This window comes from Oncorhynchus masou, chromosome 7 (assembly GCF_036934945.1).
Source record: "Oncorhynchus masou masou isolate Uvic2021 chromosome 7, UVic_Omas_1.1, whole genome shotgun sequence".
NCBI classification, from domain to species: domain Eukaryota; kingdom Metazoa; phylum Chordata; class Actinopteri; order Salmoniformes; family Salmonidae; genus Oncorhynchus; species Oncorhynchus masou.
Genome location: NC_088218.1, coordinates 3,126,787 through 3,144,585, shown reverse-complemented (window position 1 = coordinate 3,144,585; position 17,799 = coordinate 3,126,787). Strand labels below are relative to the sequence as shown.

The 17,799-nt window shown below is 42.9% G+C and overlaps 1 protein-coding gene across 1 annotated transcript; it reads left to right on the top strand.

The window, feature by feature from the left end:
- Positions 1–320: 320 nt before the first annotated feature.
- LOC135543121 (protocadherin-20-like) lies at positions 321–10,649 on the top strand. The gene is made up of 5 exons (XM_064970199.1): positions 321–485; positions 985–2,385; positions 3,782–3,975; positions 8,767–8,856; positions 9,319–10,649. The coding sequence occupies exons 1-5, from the start codon at positions 438–440 to the stop codon at positions 10,268–10,270; spliced, it is 2,685 nt and encodes an 894-aa protein (XP_064826271.1). The 5' UTR covers positions 321–437; the 3' UTR covers positions 10,271–10,649.
- The last annotated feature ends 7,150 nt before the right edge of the window (positions 10,650–17,799 follow it).

Below are 17,799 nucleotides of genomic sequence, written 5' to 3'. Positions count from 1 at the left end.
CACACACACACACACACACACACACACACACACACACACACACACACACACACACACACACACACACACACACACACACACACACACACACACACACACACACACACACACACACACACACACACACACACACACACACACACACACAATCCCTCTCTCTGCAAAAAAACAGGGCTCGATCCTTGAACCGCCTCTCCCTGCCCATCCCAGCGGCTGTCTAATCTCATTGGTTGCCGTCAGGGGGGTTATTTGCATATTGTGGGCGTGTTCCTGACTCAGTGTTGTCGATGAATGACTCTGTTCAGTTCAGAAGGCGACAAGACAGCAACGAACTCTGCAGAGGCTATGTGCTGCTGCTACGGTGATCAACTCAGTTTAGCTCCGGGCTCTCTGCTCCGGTCTGTAGGTCAAACCACGTCGCGCCAGGTGGAATAAACATGTTCAACAAAACAGGACCCGGACTTAGCTCGAGAGGAGTACTGTGGGTAAGTGTTTTCTCATTGTTGTCTTGTAAAAGTAGTCTTTCTATGAAGAAAAAAAAAATGAAGAGAGAAAGCTTTTTATTATTATTTTTTTAAACCTCATAGTTCAATGTCAAATGAGAGTTTGGCTTGCGCTTAAATCAACTGGCAACTTCGACGTGTGTCGTGTAATTGATGAGTAGTAACGTGCTACTTTCAATACGTGTTATTTTCAATACATCTTAATGTCTGTGGTTCAAAGCCTAGACTACGTTCTACATGTTATTATTTAAAGAGTTAAAGAGTAAAAAATGTGTATTTTAAAAAAAATGAAAGCATATATGTGCCTGTTTAGAAAGTCTAATTTAATCAGTGATTTTCTTTACATTGTAGGCTATTGACTCCATAATATAACTGTATTGGTCAACATGTTTGTTGTCCCCCCCCCCCTGAGACTGATTCTCTCATGTCTGGAAGTCTATTTGTTAAACCCCCATGTTTCTGTACTGTGTCTGTATTTCAGGGTTTGTGTATACTCCTCCTTTACACCAGCCCCCTCTGCTGTTTTGCTAATTTCAGCCAAGCGAAAGAGCTGGTCTATAAGATAAAAGAAGGATTACCCTCAGGGACACTCATCGGGTCCATGGGCTCCGACCTACACTTGGATTTATCCCTCGATCCCCATGTTTTATTCAATCTGCCCCAGAAGAAGCCCAGTGATCAGTATGTCACTCTGAACAGCACTACGGGACAGCTGTTTACGTCTGGCAAAGAGATCGACAGGGAGACGCTCTGCCCCGACTCCTCGGAGTACAACCAGGGCTGCGTCCTCTCCCTGGATGTTTTCGTTCTACCCCAGCAGTATTTCCAGCTGGTTAAGGTCAAAATCTTGGTCGAGGACGTTAACGATAACCGTCCGCGCTTCCCGACGGGCGAGATTAGGGTTTCCGTCCCGGAGAACACCCAGGTCAATGCGAGGTTCGCGGTGGAGCAGTCAGCGACAGACCCCGATCTGGGGTTTCACGGGGTTCAGACTTACTGGCTGGTCAACGACTTTGGGGTGTTCACTCTGGACGTAGAGGAGAACGAGGGGGGTGAGCTGACACCCTTCCTCATCGTGACCGACGAGCTGGACCGGGAACGACGGGAAGAATACGTAACGGATATTATAGCAGAGGACGGTGGGTTGCCACCTCTCCTTGGCACCGCCACGTTAAGGATTATAATCACTGATGTCAACGATAACTGTCCTCAGTTCACAGAGTCACAGGTCAACGTGACGCTCTACGGGAATACGACTAAAGGAGAGCACCTGTCCAGGTTACACGCCTTCGACCCAGACCAGGGCGCCAACGCCGTGATCAGCTATGCGTACAGCGACCGCGTTCCCCGGGAGGCTAGAGCTCTGTTCCATCTGGACCGGATTACCGGAGTGATCAAACTGGCCGGTCAGATCAACACCGCAACCGGGAAGTACTACAAACTCACTGTCCTCGCCAACGGGCCTGGTTGCGTCCCTGCCGTCGCCACGGTGACGGTGCACGTGATCCGGGTAGCTTCCGGTCCGCCTGTTATTATGCCGCGCTACATCGCGGCGGAGAAAGACGGCGTGGTCAAGATGAAGGAGTCCGAACCGCCGTTTTCCCCGATCGCGTTTTTCACTGTGTCGAACACGGACCAGAGAGGACCAGGGACGGAATGTCTACTTGAAGGATTCGGCCCGTTCCGACTGACACCTTACAAACGGTTGAAGAACGAGTATCTGTTAGAGACGACGGAGTCGCTGGACCACGAGCAGAGGCAGGACTACGAGCTGACCGTAGTGCTCAGGAACCCCAGAGGTCTCGCCATTAAGACCTTCGTTAAGATCCTGGTTCTGGATGAGAACGACAACGCGCCAGTCTTCAAACAGTCTCTGTATGAGGTGAGTGAATGTATTTATGAACGCATGAATGTTTCTATGTTTACGGTTAGGGTTTGGACATGAAACATTGAGCATATTATTTATAGTACGTTGATTTTCTTAAGCCATTTCAGTACAATAATACAAAATATAGAGGATTCTTTTGTTGTTGAAAAATAATTGTTGTTGACTAATAAAATCTAAAAAAGGTCTTCTCACGTATTTATTTCAGTATTTACCTATTTATTTTAGAATTTACAAATGTATTTTAAAATGCATTTATTTATTATAGCATTTACTTATTATTACAGTATTTACACAATTATTTTAGTGTTTACTTATTTATTATAGTATTTACAAATGTATTTTAGTATTTAGGTATTATATATTTATTTTAAAATGTACTTATTTATTATACTATTTACAAATGTATTTTAAAATGTACTTATTTATTTATATATTTACCTACTTATTTGATTCCTTGATAACATCATACTTATTATCAGAGTCCTTGATAACACCATACTTATTATCAGAGTCCTTGTTAACACCATACTTATTATTAGAGTCCTTGATAACACCATACTTATTATCAGAGTCCTTGATAACACCATACTTATTATTAGTCCTTGTTAACACCATACTTATTATTAGAGTCCTTGATAACACCATACTTATTATTAGAGTCCTTGATAACACCATACTTATTATTAGAGTCCTTGATAACACCATACTTATTATTAGAGTCCTTGATAACACCATACTTATTATCAGAGTCCTTGATAACACCATACGTATTATTAGAGTCCTTGATAACACCATACTTATTATTAGAGTCTTTGTTAACACCATACTTATTATTAGAGTCCTTGATAACACCATACTTATTATCAGAGTCCTTGATAACACCATACTTATTATTAGTCCTTGTTAACACCATACTTATTATTAGAGTCCTTGATAACACCATACTTATTATTAGAGTCCTTGATAACACCATACTTATTATTAGAGTCCTTGATAACACCATACTTATTATCAGAGTCCTTGATAACACCATACTTATTATTAGAGTCCTTGATAACACCATACTTATTATTAGAGTCCTTGATAACACCATACTTATTATTAGAGTCCTTGATAACACCATACTTATTATTAGAGTCCTTGATAACACCATACTTATTATTAGAGTCCTTGATAACACCATACTTATTATCAGAGTCCTTGATAACACCATACGTATTATTAGAGTCCTTGATAACACCATACTTATTATTAGAGTCCTTATTATTAGAGTCCTTGATAACACCATACTTATTATTAGAGTCCTTGATAACACCATACTTATTATCAGAGTCCTTGATAACACCATACTTATTATTAGAGTCCTTGTTAACACTTATTTCATTCTCAGGTCTCCGTGGAGGAGAATAACCCTCCCAACAGCTTCCTGACCCAGCTCCAGGCCACAGACCAGGACAGTGAGGCCAGAGGAGAGGTCATCTACACGCTGGGGTCAGACGCCCCCTCCGTGTTCCTCCTGGAGAGGCTGACCGGCGTGCTGACCGTGTCCACATCTCTGGACCGAGAAGAGAAGCAGACCTACAGGTTCTGTCGCGGATTGATGATGTATCATAACGTATTACGACTGATACTGTATGGATTACAATGCATTATAAATTGCCTATATATGTTTATAGTAATAAGAATAATTTGCTTATTTAGCTGTTTCATTACAGGAAATAATCTCAAAGCGCATAAAAAAAGTGAAACAAAAAAACAAAGTTGGTGTAATTAAATAAATCTATGTCAAAGATGACATAAACCTGTTCTTTATCAAGGGTGGCATAAGCAATGTTTAATAACGGCTTTATAAATCATATTAAATTGAGGCATCACAAATGAATTGATAACCCATCATGCATCTTGGTAGAGAATTGCAACACCAGCATGGTGGGTTAGACTTCCACCCGTATGTAAAAATGTATTGGCGCGTGACTGCAAATGGCTGTGGATAAACGCCCGTGTGTTATATTACTCTAAACCCTTTGTAGGACAGGCCCAACCTCTTTCCCTCTTGGGCGCACAGCCAATAGTGGACCTGATCTCAACTGTCCCCAGAATGCTGCAGAATCACACACTCTAAAGTGCAGTTCTTCACCAAAAACATTGGTGGGGTCCGTTAAAATCCGTATGTATTTTTTGGCTGAATTCCGGGGGGGGGGGTTCCCACCTATACTACGTTTCCTCGGTTTTGTTTTTCCAGGTTTCAGATTTCCCCGTTTTTTTTCTGGTTTTCCCACAGCTTTTAAAACATACTATATTGACCTAAAACCAAGGCTGGTGGTATGTATTTATAGTACAGCATGGTATCTCTGAAGGTTGGTGGTATGTGTTTATAGGACAGCATGGTATCTCTGAAGGCTGGTGGTATGTGTTTACAGGACAGCATGGTATCTCTGAAGGTTGGTGGTATGTGTTTATAGGACAGCATGGTATCTCTGAAGGCTGGTGGTATGTGTTTACAGGACAGCATGGTATCTCTGAAGGCTGGTGGTATGCGTTTACAGGACAGCATGGTATCTCTGAAGGCTGGTGGTATGTGTTTACAGGACAGCATGGTATCTCTGAAGGCTGGTGGTATGTGTTTACAGGACAGCATGGTATCTCTGAAGGCTGGTGGTATGGTTTAAAGGACAGCATGGTATCTCTGAAGGCTGGTGGTATGTGTTTACAGGACAGCATGGTATCTCTGAAGGCTGGTGGTATGTGTTTAGGGTACAGCATGGTATCTCTGGAGGCCGGTGGTATGTGTTTAGGGTACAGCATGGTATCTCTGAAGGCTGGTGGTATGTGTTTAGGGTACAGCATGGTATCTCTGGAGGCTGGTGGTATGTGTTTAGGGTACAGCATGGTATCTCTGGAGGCCGGTGGTATGTGTTTAGGGTACAGCATGGTATCTCTGAAGGCTGGTGGTATGTGTTTACAGAACAGCATGGTATCTCTGGAGGCCGGTGGTATGTGTTTAGGGTACAGCATGGTATCTCTGGAGGCCGGTGGTATGTGTTTAGGGTACAGCATGGTATCTCTGAAGGCTGGTGGTATGTGTTTACAGGACAGCATGGTATCTCTGAAGGTTGGCGGTATGTGTTTACAGGACAGCATGGTATCTCTGAAGGCTGGTGGTATGTGTTTTCAGGACAGCATGGTATCTCTGAAGGCTGGTGGTATGTGTTTACAGGACAGCATGGTATCTCTGAAGGCTGGTGGTATGTGTTTACAGGACAGCATGGTATCTCTGAAGGCTGGTGGTATGTGTTTACAGGACAGCATGGTATCTCTGATGGCTGGTGGTATGTGTTTACAGGACAGCATGGTATCTCTGATGGCTGGTGGTATGTGTTTATAGTACAGCATGGTATCTCTGATGGCTGGTGGTATGTGTTTACAGGACAGCATGGTATCTCTGATGGCTGGTGGTATGTGTTTACAGGACAGCATGGTATCTCTGAAGGCTGGTGGTATGTGTTTACAGGACAGCATGGTATCTCTGAAGGCTGGTGGTATGTATTTATGGTACAGCATGGTATCTCTGAAGGTCGGTGGTATGTGTTTACAGGACAGCATGGTATCTCTGAAGGCTGGTGGTATGTGTTTACAGGACAGCATGGTATCTCTGAAGGCTGGTGGTATGTATTTATGGTACAGCATGGTATCTCTGAAGGCTGGTGGTATGTGTTTACAGGACAGCATGGTATCTCTGAAGGCTGGTGGTATGTGTTTATAGTACAGCATGGTATCTCTGAAGGCTGGTGGTATGTGTTTATAGTACAGCATGGTATCTCTGAAGGCTGGTGGTATGTGTTTACGGGACAGCATGGTATCTCTGAAGGCTGGTGGTATGTGTTTAAAGGACAGCATGGTATCTCTGAAGGCTGGTGGTATGTGTTTACAGGACAGCATGGTATCTCTGAAGGCTGGTGGTATGTGTTTAGGGTACAGCATGGTATCTCTGGAGGCCGGTGGTATGTGTTTAGGGTAAAGCATGGTATCTCTGAAGGCTGGTGGTATGTGTTTAGGGTACAGCATGGTATCTCTGGAGGCTGGTGGTATGTGTTTAGGGTACAGCATGGTATCTCTGGAGGCCGGTGGTATGTGTTTAGGGTACAGCATGGTATCTCTGAAGGCTGGTGGTATGTGTTTACAGGACAGCATGGTATCTCTGAAGGCTGGTGGTATGTGTTTACAGGACAGCATGGTATCTCTGAAGGCTGGTGGTATGTGTTTACAGTACAGCATGGTATCTCTGAAGGCTGGTGGTATGTGTTTACAGGACAGCATGGTATCTCTGAAGGCTGGTGGTATGTGTTTACGGGACAGCATGGTATCTCTGAAGGTTGGTGGTATGTGTTTACAGGACAGCATGGTATCTCTGAAGGCTGGTGGTATGTGTTTATAGTACAGCATGGTATCTCTGAAGGCTGGTGGTATGTGTTTATAGGACAGCATGGTATCTCTGAAGGCTGGTGGTATGTGTTTACAGGACAGCATGGTATCTCTGAAGGCTGGTGGTATGTGTTTATAGGACAGCATGGTATCTCTGAAGGCTGGTGGTATGTGTTTACAGGACAGCATGGTATCTCTGAAGGCTGGTGGTATATATTTATGGTATCTCACAGTATGACTTGTTATATTATTATATAGAGACCTGACTGGGTCCAACACCCCACAGTATGACTTGTTATATAAAGACCTGACTGGGTCCAACACCCCACAGTATGACTTGTTATATAAAGACCTGGCTGGGTCCAACACCCCACAGTATGACTTGTTATATAGAGACCTGACTGGGTTCAACACCCCGCAGTATGACTTGTTATATAAAGACCTGACTGGGTCCAACACCCCGCAGTATGACTTGTTATATTGTTGTATAAAGACCTGACTGGGTCCAACACCCCGCAGTATGACTTGTTATATAAATACCTGACTGGGTCCAAGACCCCGCAGTATGACTTGTTATATAAAGACCTGACTGGGTCCAACACCCCACAGTATGACTTGTTATATAAAGACCTGACTGGGTCCAACACCCCACAGTATGACTTGTTATATAAAGACCTGACTGGGTCCAACACCCCACAGTATGACTTGTTATATAAAGGCCTGACTTTGTTCAACACCCCGCAGTATGACTTGTTATATCGTTGTATAAAGACCTGACTGGGTCCAACACCCCGCAGTATGACTTGCTATATCGTTGTATGCGTGTTTATGTACTGAGGAACATGTAACTTGGTTTCAGTACTGGTGGTATATATTTACTTGTTTCAGTATGAAAGCCACTTGTTATATTATTATAGACCTGACTGGGTCCAACACTTTCAATTTCCTTATTTTGGGGGGCTTTTATCAAGGTAATTGTAACGTGACTTTAGATCAAGGTAATTGTAAAATTCTCTTTAGATCGTGTGTCATCCTGCAGCACAACATGCTATGTCACAATTATGTATCCTATAAAGCATGACGTACGGTTATAGATGTTTATAGATATTTTGTAACACATTTATGTAGCGCTTAGTTAGGTAGGCTTTATGAACCCTTTATGAAGCATGACGTAGTTGGGTAGGCTTTATGAAGCCTTTATGAAGCATGACGTACGGTTATAGATGTTTTGTAACACATTTATGTAGCGCTTAGTTGGGTAGGCTTTATGAACCCTTTATGAAGCATGACGTACGGTTATAGATGTTTTGTAACATTTATGTAGACCTTAGTTAGGTAGGCTTTATGAAGCCTTTATGAAGCATGACGTACGGTTATAGATGTTTTGTAACACATTTATGTAGCGCTTAGTTGGGTAGGCTTTATGAAGCCTTTATGAAGCATGACGTACGGTTATAGATGTTTTGTAACACATTTATGTAGCGCTTAGTTGGGTAGGCTTTATGAAGCCTTTATGAAGAATGACGTACGGTTATAGATGTTTTGTAACACATTTATGTAGCGTTTAGTCAGGTAGGCTTTATGAAGCCTTTATAAAGCATGACGTACGGTTATAGATGTTTTGTAACACATTTATGTAGCGTTTAGTCAGGTAGGCTTTATGAACCCTTTATGAAGCATGACGTACGGTTATAGATGTTTTGTAACACATTTATCTAGCGTTTAGTCAGGTAGGCTTTATGAACCCTTTATGAAGCCTTAATAAGCTGAATGTCATTTAAAGCGGAAACTGGATATATGGATGACACAATGCATTATAACTGCCTATGGATGTTCATAGTGTTTTTTTTTATTTTTTATATATCTGCAATTTGTTTTGTTTATTGTTGTTGTAATATTGTGACGAGACAATAATAATAAGAGTTTGTAAATGCTAAACTGTATCCTCTGCAGGTTCATGGTTCGGGCGGTGGACCGAGGGACCCCCAGGAGAGAGTCTATAGCTACAGTGGTCATCACTGTGCTGGACCGCAATGACAACAGGTAAGAGAAAGGCCAGACATTTTGTGATAACTGCAGTTTTGATTGAAAGTTTTGATTGATTGATATGATTTGATTGGATTGATTGTTTTGATTGATTGATATGATTTGATTGGATTGATTGTTTTGATTGATTGATATGATTTGATTTATTGTTTTGATTGATTGATTGATTTGATTGATATGATTTGATTGGATTGATTGTTTTGATTGATTTATATGATTTGATTGATTGTTTTGATTGATTGATATGATTTGATTTGTTTGTTATGACAACAGGTAAGAGGAAGGCCAGACACTTTGTGATAACTGCTGTTTTGATTGATTGTTTTGATTGATTGATATGATTTGATTGTTTTGATTGATTTATTCGATTGATTGTTTTGATTGATTTGATTTGATTGATAGTTTTGATTGATTGATATGATTTGATTTGATAGATGTTCTTCTTTTTTTACCCAACAGCCCGCGCTTCATCAACAAAGACTTCACATTCTTTGTGCCAGAGAATTTCCCGGGTTTTGGCGAGATCGGCGTCCTCTCGGTAACGGACGCGGACGCAGGCGAGAACGGCTGGGTGGCCCTCTCCATCGTCAACGGCAGCGACATCTTCGTGATCGACGCGGGGCGCGGCGCTCTCAGGGCCCGTACCCCTCTGGACCGGGAGCAACAGGGGACGTACTACCTCTGGATCGAGGCAGTCGACGGAGGGGAACCCTCTCTCTCCTGCCTCACCGTGGTTACCGTCCTCCTCCTTGACGTAAACGATAACCCTCCCGTCGTCTTGTTCCCCCAGTCTAACCAGTCCTACATGCTGGTGTTACCTAGCACCCTACCAGGGACCTCCATCACAGAGGTTTACGCCGTGGATAAAGACACAGGAATGAACGCCGTTATCGCCTACAGCATCATCAAGAGGAAGGGTGGCGAGCCGGGATCGTTTGATATCGACCCGGACACAGGGAACATCACGTTGAAGAGAGAACTGAGTGACCGCGGTCTCTACAGTCTACTGGTTAAAGTCTCGGACCACGGTCAACCCGAGCCTCTCCACTCCACGGTCTTGGTCAACCTCTTCGTCAACGAGACGGTTTCTAACGAGAGCTACATCCAGAGTCTTCTCACCGGGGAGGCGGCTGAGATCCAGATGGAGGAGAAGCAGTGGTACGTGGGTAAACTGACAGAGAGGCCCGGCAGGGAGGACCTGTTCCCCTGTCAGCCGCTACTCATAGCTCTGTCAGTGACCTGTCTGGGACTGTTCTGCATCGTCGTCACATTGACTGCTTATATATGCTGCAAGAAACTGAAGAAATGGAGGAAACGTCAAATGAAAAGACTAGAGGTTGAAATGCCTTTGAAGATGAACGGTGACGTGCGCGACGCAGATAGAAAGCGGACGGAAATCTCAAACATTTGACGACGTTGACATTGAAAAGACTCCAACGTACAAAACTGTTACACTGCAACTGTTTATAAACAATGTGAAAGTGTAGATTTTCATCCTCAAAAGACAAAAGGCCTGGATCCCAAATTGCACCCCCTTTTGCCTATTTAGTGCACTACTTTTAACCAGGGCCCATGGTGGTGCACTATATAGGAATTAGGGCGCCGTTTGTGACAAGTCCAAATTTTAAAATCGTATTAAAAGATCCAACGTGATGTGTATATATTGTAGATAATATGAAATGTTTTATAACTTTATAACAAAATCTTTAAATAGATAAGATTATTTTTTTTTATTCTTTTTTGTGAAAGCCCTAAGAAATTACTCCTTAAACTTACAAATTTTAAAAATGGGAGAGATTCTATTTTTATTTCACAAGGATGTCAGGATCGTTGGAAAGGAATGAGGATCATTTGGTGTGTATAACAATATTGATTGATTGATTGATTGATTGATATAACAATGTTTTTTTTCATACCCCTTTCGATTGCATTGGAAAAGCTGACCCCAGAGTGCAGTGCAGAAGTCAATTAAAATCTGTAATTTTCTTCAAATCTACTGGAATTTGTGTGAGATTAAAATTTGTATTTTGTTGTTATACAGTTTCAAGAGGAGGCTTCTTGCCTGGCCACCAAACAAACCCTCTACCTGCCTCCTTTATGTGTGTCCCAAATGGCACCCTATTTCCCTATATAGGGCGCTGGTCTAAAGTAGTGCACTATGTAGGGAATAGGGTTCCATAGGGCTCTGGTCTAAAGTAGTGCACTATATAGGGAATAGGGTTCTATAGGGCTCTGGTCTAAAGTAGTGCACTATGTAGGGAATAGAGTTCCATAGGACTCTGGTCTAAAGTAGTGCACTATATAGGGAATAGGGTTCTATAGGGCGCTGGTCTAAAGTAGTGCACTATGTAGGGAATAGGGTTCCATAGGTCTCTGGTCAAAAGTAGTGCACTATATAGGGAATAGGCTTCTATAGGGCCCTGGTCTAAAGTAGTGCACTATATAGGGAATATGGTTCTGGTCTAAAGTAGTGCACTATGTAGGGAATAGGGTTCCGTAGGTCTCTGGTCAAAAGTAGCGCACTATATAGGGAATAGGCTTCTATAGGGCGCTGGTCTAAAGTAGTGCACTATATAGGGAATAGGGTTCTATAGGGCGCTGGTCTAAAGTAGTGCACTATGTAGGGAATAGGGCTCCATAGGTCTCTGGTCAAAAGTAGTGCACTATATAGGGAATAGGCTTCTATAGGGCCCTGGTCTAAAGTAGTGCACTATATAGGAAATATGGTTCTATAGGGCTCTGGTCTGAAGGAGTGCACTATATAGGGAATAGGGTTCTATAGGGCTCTGGTCTGAAGGAGTGCACTATATATAATAGGGTGCCATTTGGAACGCATCCTTAGTCACCTCCCAGTGAACCTGTCATTCCCTAAACCATGTTCTTATTGTCTGTCTCTGAAAACAAATCCTTGTTTGAATATTAAAAAGTGCTTTATTTTCATATTATATTGCTTTTCTGAAATTAAAACGGCCTACCGGGTCGTGCCTTTTATATTAGGATGTAAATTAATGACAATGTTTTGATTATAAATTAGAATTTAAGCGGGGGGGAAATGAAATGAATCCCCAATTCTTTAAAATTTAACAAGGAAAGTCAGTTAAGAATAAGTTCTTATTTACAGTGAGAACAGTGGGTTAACTGCCTTGTTCAGGGGCAGATTTTTACCTCGTCAGCTCAGGGATTCGATCCAGCAACCTTTTGGTTACTGGCCCAACACTCTAACCACCAGACTACCTGCCAGCCCTACACACAAACATCCAAATGAAACAGGCTGCAAGGGACTGATCCCAATGAAACAGGCTTTTAAGGACTGATCCCAATAAAACAGGCTGTAAGGGACTGATCCCAATAAAACAGGCCATAAGGGACTGATCCCAATGAAACAGGCCATAAGGGACTGATCCCAATGAAACAGGCCGTAAGGGACTGATCCCAATAAAACAGGCCATAAGGGACTGATCCCAATGAAACAGGCCATAAGGGACTGATCCCAATGAAACAGAACATAAGGGACTGATCCCAATGAAACAGGCTGTAAGGGACTGATCCCAATGAAACAGGCTGTAAGGGACTGATCCCAATGAAACAGGCCATAAGGGACTGATCCCAATGAAACAGGCCATAAAGGACTGATCCCAATGAAACAGGCTGTAAGGGACTGATCCCAATGAAACAGGCCATAAATGACTGATCCCAATGAAACAGGCCATAAGGGACTGATCCCAATGAAACAGGCCATAAATGACTGATCTCAATGAAACAGAACATAAGGGACTGATCCAAATGAAACAGGCCATAAGGGACTGATCCCAATGAAACAGGCTGTAAGGGGCGGATCCAAATAAAACAGGCTGTAAGGGACTGATCCCAAGAAAACAGGCTGCAAGGGACTGATCCCAATAAAACAGGCTGCAAGGGACTGATCCCAAATGAAACAGGCTGTAAGGGACTGATCCCAATGAAACAGGCCATAAGGGACTGATCCCAATGAAACAGTCTGTAAGGGACGGATCCAAATGAAACAGGCCGTAAGGGACTGATCCCAATGAAACAGTCTGTAAGGGACGGATCCAAATGAAACAGGCTGTAAGAGACTGATCCCAGTGAAACAGGCTGTAAGGGACTGATCCCAATAAAACAGGCTGTAAGGGACGGATCCAAATAAAGCAGGCTGTAAGGGACTGATCCAAATAAAACAGGCTGTAAGGGACTGATCCCAATGAAACAGGCCATAAATGACTGATCCCAATGAAACAGGCTGTAAGGGACTGATCCCAATGAAACAGAGACCATAAAACAGGCTGTAAGGGACTGATCCCAATGAAACAGGCTGTAAGGGACTGATCCCAATGAAACAGGCTGTAAGGGACTGATCCCAATAAAACAGGCTGTAAGGGACTGATCCCAATGAAACAGGCTGTAAGGGACTGATCCCAATGAAACAGGCTGTAAGGGACTGATCCCAATGAAACAGGCTGTAAGGGGACGGATCCAAATAAAACAGGCTGTAAGGGGCGGATCCAAATAAAACAGGCTGTAAGGGGCGGATCCCAATGAAACAGGCTGTAAGGGGCGGATCCCAATGAAACAGGCTGTAATGGACTGTTGGAGTAATATCTTTGATATCTGGTGCTTCAGGATCAAACGATCTCAATGAAACGGTTCTGTAGACTATCTACGATCTAGATCAGCTATAAGGGACGATCTAGATCAGCTATCTACAAATCTAGTTCAGCTATCTAAATCTTGATCAGATATCTACAATCTAGATCAGCTATCTACGATCTAGATCAGCTATCTACAATCAAGATCAGCTATCTACAATCTAGATCAGCTATCTACAATCTAGATCAGCTATCTACAATCTAGTTCAGCTATCTACAATCTTGATCAGATATCTACAATCTAGATCAGCTATCTACGATCTAGATCAGCTATCTACAATCTAGATCAGCTATCTACAATCTAGATCAGCTATATACAATCTAGATCAGCTATCTGCAATCTATATCAACTAACTACAATCTAGATCAGCTATCTACAATCTCGATCATCTCCAACATCAACTTTAGATATTGTTGTAATCCTCATCTGTTATCATCGTCCATATAGAGCAGAGACTGATAAGAGACTTCATATAGAGCACAGTGTCTGTGTGTGCGTGTGTGTGTGTCTGTGTGTGTGTGTGTGCGTGCATGTGTGTGTGTCTGTATCTCTGTGTGTGTGCGTGCATGTGTGTGTGTGTGTGCGTCGCGATCAGCGTGTGTACAATGTGTTCTCCTTGTCATCAAGGAACTCCCTACATGTCAAACAACCTAGCAATGTGTACATTGTTGTCATAGTCTTCTCCTCTCCCTCTTCTCAGAAAACCGGTGTGGGTTAGTTAGGGTGAGGCTCTGACACAAAAACAAACCGTGAGAGACAAAGGGTATGCTAAGGAACACAAATACTCCAGTCCAACCACGTGGAGATCATCTTGACGAGGCTGCTGGGTGTTTTACCAGTCTGGAACCAGATCATCTTGACGAGGCTGCTGGGTATTTTACCAGTCTGGAACCAGATCATCTTGACGAGGCTGCTGGGTATTTTACCAGTCTGGAACCAGATCATCTTGACGAGGCTGCTGGGTATTTTACCAGTCTAGAACCAGATCATCTTGACGAGGCTGCTGGGTATTTTACCAGTCTAGAACCAGATCATCTTGACGAGGCTGCTGGGTATTTTACCAGTCTAGAACCAGATCATCTTGACGAGGCTGCTGGGTATTTTACCAGTCTGGAACCAGATCATCTTGACGAGGCTGCTGGGTATTTTACCAGTCTGGAACCAGATCATCTTGACGAGGCTGCTGGGTATTTTACCAGTCCGGAACCAGATCATCTTGACGAGGCTGCTGCTGCTACTGCCATCTGCCCTGTACAGTTGAAACCGGGATTCAATAGAGACTGTGAATAACACACTCCTCCAGCGAGACAGTGGCCATCGAAGGTGAGCATTTTCCCACTGAAGTCAGTTATGACGCCGAACTGCAGTCAGATCAAGACCCTGGTGAGGACGAGCACGCAGATGAACTTCCCTGAGACGGTTTCTGACAGTTTGTGCAGAAATTCTTCGGTTGTGCAAAACCCTCAGTTTCATCAGCTGTCTGGGAGGCTGGTCTCAGAGGACAATCCCTCAGTTTCACCAGCTGTCTGGGTGGCTGGTCTCGGACGATCCCTCAGTTTCATCAGCTGTCTGGGTGGCTGGTCTCATACTATCCCTCAGTTTCATCAGCTGTCTGGGTGGCTGGTCTCATACTATCCCTCAGTTTCATCAGCTGTCTGGGTGGCTGGTCTCGGATGATCCCTCAGTTTCATCAGCTGTCTGGGTGGCTGGTCTCGGATGATCCCTCAGTTTCATCAGCTGTCTGGGTGGCTGGTCTCGGATGATCCCTCAGTTTCATCAGCTGTCTGGGTGGCTGGTCTCGGATGATCCCTCAGTTTCATCAGCTGTCTGAGTGGCTGGTCTCATACTATCCCTCAGTTTCATCAGCTGTCTGGGTGGCTGGTCTCAAGACGATCCCTCAGTTTCATCAGCTGTCTGGGTGGCTGGTCTCGGACAATCCCTCAGTTTCATCAGCTGTCTGGGAGGCTGGTCTCGGATGATCCTTCAGTTTCATCAGCTGTCCGGGTGGCTGGTCTTGGACGACCTCAGTTTCATCAGCTGTCTGGGAGGCTGGTCTCGGACGATCCCTCAGTTTCATCAGCTGTCCAGGTGGCTGGTCTCGGACGATCCCTCAGTTTCATCAGCTGTCTGGGAGGCTGGTCTCGGACGATCCCTCAGTTTCATCAGCTGTCTGGGAGGCTGGTCTCGGATGATCCCTCAGTTTCATCAGCTGTCCGGGTGGCTGGTCTCCGACGATCCCTCAGTTTCATCAGCTGTCTGGGAGGCTGGTCTCGGACGATCCCTCAGTTTCATCAGCTGTCTGGGAGGCTGGTCTCCGACGTGGTCTGCGCTTGTGAGGCCGGTTGAACGTACTGTCAAATTCTCCAAAAAGACATTGGAGGCGGCTTATGGTAGAGAAATTAACAATAAATTATCTGGTAACTGTCACGCCCTGGTCTGTATTTATTATGTTATTTTCATTTATTGGGTCAGGCCAGGGTGTGACATGGGTTTATTTGTAGTGTGTTTCATCTTGGGATTGTGTGGGGTGTATAGATTGGTCTGTGACTGATAAGAGGCGGTTCTCAATCAGAGTCAGGTGATTATCGTTGTCTCTGATTGGGAACCATATTTAGGTAGCCTGGGTTTCACTGTGTGTTTGTGGGTGATTGTTCCTGTCTCTGTGTTTGTTGCACCAGTCAGGGCTCTTTCGGTTTTCGACGTTTGTTGTTTTGTATTGTTCGTGACTGATTAAAGATGTATCGAACAAACCACGTTGCATTTTGGTCCGATCCTTATTCCACCTCTTCGTCAGAGAGGTAGAAGAAAGCCGTTACAGTAACAGCTCTGGTAGACATTCCTGCAGTCAACAATTACACGCACCCTCAAAACGTGAGACATCTTTGACATTTTAGAGTGGCCTTTTATTGTCCAGAGCACAAGGTGCACCTGTAATATAATAATAATATATCCCATTTAGCAGACGCTTTTGTCCAAAGCGACTTACAAGTCGGCTGGGGCCACTACTTTTACATATGGGTGGTCCCAGGGAATGATACCCACGACGCTTGGCGTTGCAGAGCGCCATGCTTCCGACTGAGCCACACAGGACCTGTGTAATGGGCATGCTGTTTAATCAGCATCTTGATATGCCACATCTGTGAGGTGGATGGATTATTTTATCAAAGGAGGGATGTAAACAAATGTGTGCACAACATTTTCGAGAAATTTGCTTTTTGTGGAACATTTCTGGGATATTTTTTTTCAGCTCGTTAAACATGGGACCAAGACTTTACATGTTGCAGTTATATAATTGTTCAGTATATGTGTGCATTTAGTAAATTTAACGTTGTACTTTATAGATCTCAGTGGGGTTATTTTGAATTTAATGGGTATCAAATTTAGAATGCACCAGATAAGTGAAACCCACTATAGTGTAATCCCACTATACCTGTAATAGCTATAATTACCATTAAATTACAGAATAATCCCACTATACTTGTCGATATAATTACCATTAAAATTACAGAATAATCCCACTATACCTGTCAATATAATTACCATTAAATTACAGAATAATCCCACTATACTTGTCAATATAATTACCATTAAATTACAGATAATCCCACTATACTTGTCAATATAATTACCATTAAATTACAGATAATCCCACTATACTTGTCAATATAATTACCATTACAATTACAGAATAATCCCACTATACTTGTCAATATAATTACCATTACAATTACAGATAATCCCACTATACTTGTCAATATAATTACCATTACAATTACAGATAATCCCACTATACTTGTCAATATAACTACCATTATGACACAGACTAATCCCACTATACTTGTCAATATAATTACCATTAAATTACAGAATAATCCCACTATACTTGTCAATATAATTACCATTAAATTACAGAATAATCCCACTATACTTGTCAATATAATTACCATTACAATTACAGATAATCCCACTATACTTGTCAATATAACTACCATTATGACACAGACTAATCCCACTATACTTGTCAATATAATTACCATTAAATTACAGAATAATCCCACTATACTTGTCAATATAGTTACCATTATGACACAGAATAATCCCACTATACTTGTCAATATAACTACCATTATGACACAGACTAATCCCACTATACTTGTCAATATAATTACCATTAAATTACAGAATAATCCCACTATACTTGTCAATATAACTACCATTATGACACAGACTAATCCCACTATACCTGTTAATATAGCCCTAGGGGCCTTGGTCACT